At 55.5% G+C, this 4,079-nt stretch overlaps 1 protein-coding gene across 1 annotated transcript in view; it reads right to left on the reverse strand.

Moving 5' to 3' along the window:
- Window positions 1–1,562: 1,562 nt before the first annotated feature.
- The window catches only part of HAUS8 (HAUS augmin like complex subunit 8), a 23,020-nt gene continuing 20,503 nt past the window's right edge, over window positions 1,563–4,079 (reverse strand). Inside the window, exons 9-10 of the mRNA XM_073901742.1 lie at window positions 3,265–3,513; window positions 1,563–1,983 (exon numbers count right to left, since the gene is read on the reverse strand). Coding sequence (XP_073757843.1) covers window positions 1,785–1,983; window positions 3,265–3,513 — 448 coding nt within the window. The 3' untranslated portion in view covers window positions 1,563–1,784. The remainder of the gene's footprint in view (window positions 1,984–3,264; window positions 3,514–4,079) is intronic.

Below are 4,079 nucleotides of genomic sequence, written 5' to 3' on the forward strand. Positions count from 1 at the left end.
AAATGGCACTGGAAAGCTGGCCTACGAAAGGGATGCCCGTGTGGGGCCCAGCCCTGTGGAAATCACTATGGGAACTGGAGGGGGGGGCATGAAAATAGGACACAACAATGCCCATCAGTAGAAATGCCTTCCATGTTTGGAAAGGGATTGGAATCGGCCCAGGGTCCTCACTCCGGGTGGCCCCCTGGGCACACGAGTGGACGTGGGGGTTCTGTAGCAACATAGAAATGTGCTGAATCTTGACAAGGCCCCCTCGCATCCACGGCGGCACAAAATGCCTACAAGAACTGTTCTGTCTGCCCACGCGAGAGACAGAGCCCGCAGATAGCTCCGTGGCAGGCTCTCTGGTGGGAACAGACTGGGATTCTGAACAGGCTTTGGTTACCTGGTGGTACACGCAGACGCCCAGAGTGCTGTAAAGGAACCGCAGCGGAACCTGCAACCGTGTGGACCCGAGTCCCATTCCCTCAGACCGGGACACATACTGATAGCCCATGATGCCCAACAACCAGCCGAGAGCTCCCCTCCGCAGAGGAACAGCTCAATAGGAAACTGCGATGGGCCTTGGGAGCCCTGGCTATTGAAAACCGGGGGAGACAGGGCCTGAGGGGCGGTAAGTGGGCTGGTAAGTGCCGGTAACTACTGACGACAGGACCAGGGTTCCTGGGTGTCCCCCTGGTAGACCCAACGCTTTCCACACACGAATGGGGGACAAAGTGGTCAGGGGTGGGAGAGAAGTCTCTGGAACTCTGATCCAGGAGCTCCGTGGGAAGCCCCAGAACCGGCTGTGAACGGACGCAGAGACCGGCAATGTGCGGGCTGACAGGATTATGGGTGAAGTGTGGACAGAGACTGGAACGTTCCCACAGGCCTGACGGGAAGAGCTGGTGGCCATTAGTGCCTGTTTCGTGGGCACGACTATTGCGTCTCCCTAGGGAGCACTTCCCCTGCTCGCAACTGTCAATCCAAACCTGCTGGGGAGGCCCGGTGAGGAGTGCAAGGGCCGGCGGGGCGAAGGCGGAAGCTGGACAAGAACAGCCCTGCATGTTTGAGTGGCCTTAGCAACAGTGGCTGCGTCTCTTTACTCAGACGCATGTCAACGGATACCGCGCCTCTCTGGGGAACGTTCCTGTACCCAGTGCGGTAACACAGGCTTGTAAACAGGAACCAGCCAAAGTCAATGCAGGCACGCTACCTGGGAAGCACCCAGATGGCCGGAGCCCATGCAGTGTAGACAGGAGCTGGAGGGCTGATACTCTGTGCCATACTGGGCATGGGGTGTAGACCAGAGCCTGTCAGCGCCTCCGGCAACAGCACTGGGACTCTGGACTGGGTGGAGAGCTTCCACCGGAGGGCCAACTCCGAACTTGCTGAAGGAAAGTAAAGGGACAAGCACCCCGTACCTAAAGAACATGAAATCCCCATGCAAGTGAAACACTCACAATGTCTCAGAGGTCCCAAGGCTTAGGAGCGACTTCCGTGGGGCTTCCCACGGAAGTTAAGTTCAGAAAAACTTAAAACAACACGAGCCTTCTCCTGGTCCCTGACATAGCAACCGAGGCTCAAATGCACAAGTTTTATTCTTTACATAACAAGTGATACGCTCATACAAAAACAGCTACATTGCTAAACTAGTGTCTAAAGTGCTTGAGTTCCCAGAGTGTCACACACGCGCCACCATGGCACACGTATGCCCTGATCCAGGGGGAGGGGATGGGCTTTCTTCCCGGCGGTTTGCAAGGAGGTCCCCACTTGTGAGGGGGGAACACAGCTTGCGTGTAGACTCACACCGCATGTGGCTCACCGGCGCCCAACAGGAGTGGCGTCCCAACCTCTCCGGGGGCCTCCCCACAGGCGCCTTCTTGGCTGAAGTACCACCGGCTGGGGGCCTCCAGGCCCTGGGCTTCTTCCCAGACCTCTTGGTTGATTAAGGCCGCCTCTTTACTTGCCTCGGCAGAGAGTTCCAGCACCTGGGCGAAGCTCCTGCAGAAACGACAGGATGGATGAAGCCTTTTCGCCCTCTGTGCTCAGGAGCCAGAGAGAACCGGGGGGGGGGCTGCGGCCCTCGCGGCTGCGATGTGGGGAAGGGGGCTGCTTCCTGTGTGCTCCTGGGACAGCGCAGACAACCAAGGACAGAACGAACCTGAGCAGAACTCAAGAGAGGCCCTGCAAGAACAGCACCCGGCAGGCGCGAGGGAACGTTCGTTCATTCACCAAACATTTAGGGAACACCCACACCGCGTCAGGAACCATGCCATGAATGGACGGGTGGCCCTCACACAGTGTAAGTGGCGGCGGGGAAACACACCCTGAAGGAGCGTGTCTGGCCAGCCGAACGTGGGACCCTTGTAATCTGGAACCTCTGAGGCACGCTGAGCTCATCTGAGGGCGCACACAGAAGGAAACGTCATAGTAGGCGGCAGCTCTTTTCTACGAGTAACTTTCAAATGCTTTAGATATTTCAGGAAGCACATTCAGCATTACGAAGGAGAACAAAATGAGATTCTTTTAGGGAAGATGAGGAGGAAAGCCCCACGGTAAAAAAAAAAAAAAAAAAAAAACACAGGGGAAAGCTTCAGCACTGAGAATGGTGCCGAGGGGGCTTTCTGGGGGGAGCAGGCTGTGGGGTGCACTGCGGCCTGGGGGCTGCTTCCCTAGGGCACACGTTTGTGAAACCCATCAACTAAACTGTTAGGATCCATGCCTTTTCTTTCTTTTTTTTTTTTTTTTAAGATTTTATTTATTTATTTGAGAGAGAGAGAGAATGAGAGATAGAAAGCAGGAGAGGGAAGAGGGTCAGAGGGAGAAGCAGACTCCCTGCTGAGCAGGGAGCCTGATGTGGGACTCGATCCCAGGACTCCAGGATCATGACCTGAGCCGAAGGCAGTTTCTTAACCAACTGAGCCACCCAGGTGCCCGGATCCATGCCTTTTCTATATGTAATTATACTTCCAATAACAAGTTCCAAGAAGATCACCCCAAGCCCTTACCCCAGGAGACGTTTCAAGCACGAGCAGACCCATCCAAGGGCACCGGAAGTGCTTTGACTCTGGGCAAGTACAGGACGGGTGACGCTAGAGCCCCCTTTCTATCGTGGCTGCTTGAGAACAGACACGGGGGTTTGGGCTGAGTTCAAGGTGCTTTGTCCAGGCCCCACTCCCTGCCACAGCAGACCCCTGCACCCCCAGCCTCTGAAAACACCAGAGCTGCCCCCTCTCTGGAGCACGACCCACTGCTCCCAACTTCAAATCTTTTCTGCAATACCTTCGGAGCTCCAGATCCTTCTTTTGGGTTGTTTCCTTGAGTTCGCTCAGCAGGTCCAGAGCTTTCACGTTTTCTTCTAAACTGCCAATCCCCAGTTCTTCCAGCAGATGGCATGTGGTCATCAACTCCCGCTGCAAATTGTCTGGAGGGAGAAAGGGACGGTCAGCCAAGGGTTTCATGGTGCCCCAAGCAAGGGATGCGCAAGCTGGGCAGCTGACTGGATTTTTCTTGTTCCCTGGAATGCTTGCGTGTTATGCTGGAATCGTGAAGAGCTCAAAGGCAGAGAGGGTCGTGGAAGACAACCTTCATGTGCTGGTACCACCTCTATGCCCCTGTGCTGGAGCCCACAGAGGCCTGAGACCATGGATCAGGCATGTCCACCAGCCCGACAGTCGCTAGAACGGGCCTGGAAGGCCACTTCGACGTCCTCAACAGAAACCAATGCAAAAGGCCAAGGAAGTCTGTCCTGCGAGCAGCTTAAAAACAAGCCCGTGGTTCCCACTCCGCGTTCCTGGCAGCTCTGCACCCCTCACCCCTGAGAGTATGGCCTGCATCTAAGGACACCAGCAGCTCTCCACTTCCAGCACGTGCCACGCCTAAACACACGATGCGTGACAAGTGGACACCGTAACATTTTGAGAACATTATAAGGGTTCTTCCACAAACACCCATTCTCTTCTACTCCTCGTTCTGGTCTCCACTGCCTCCTCCCACAAAGACATGGTGAGGACCTAATCTCAAGTACCTGCGAACGTGACCTTACTGGACGTGGAGTGGAGTCTTTGTCAACATCACTGGGTTACAGTGAGGTCTGT

This window comes from Callorhinus ursinus, unplaced genomic scaffold, assembly GCF_003265705.2.
Source record: "Callorhinus ursinus isolate GAN/ISIS: 27379988/994484 unplaced genomic scaffold, GSC_fseal_2.0 scaffold15, whole genome shotgun sequence".
NCBI classification, from domain to species: Eukaryota; Metazoa; Chordata; class Mammalia; order Carnivora; family Otariidae; genus Callorhinus; species Callorhinus ursinus.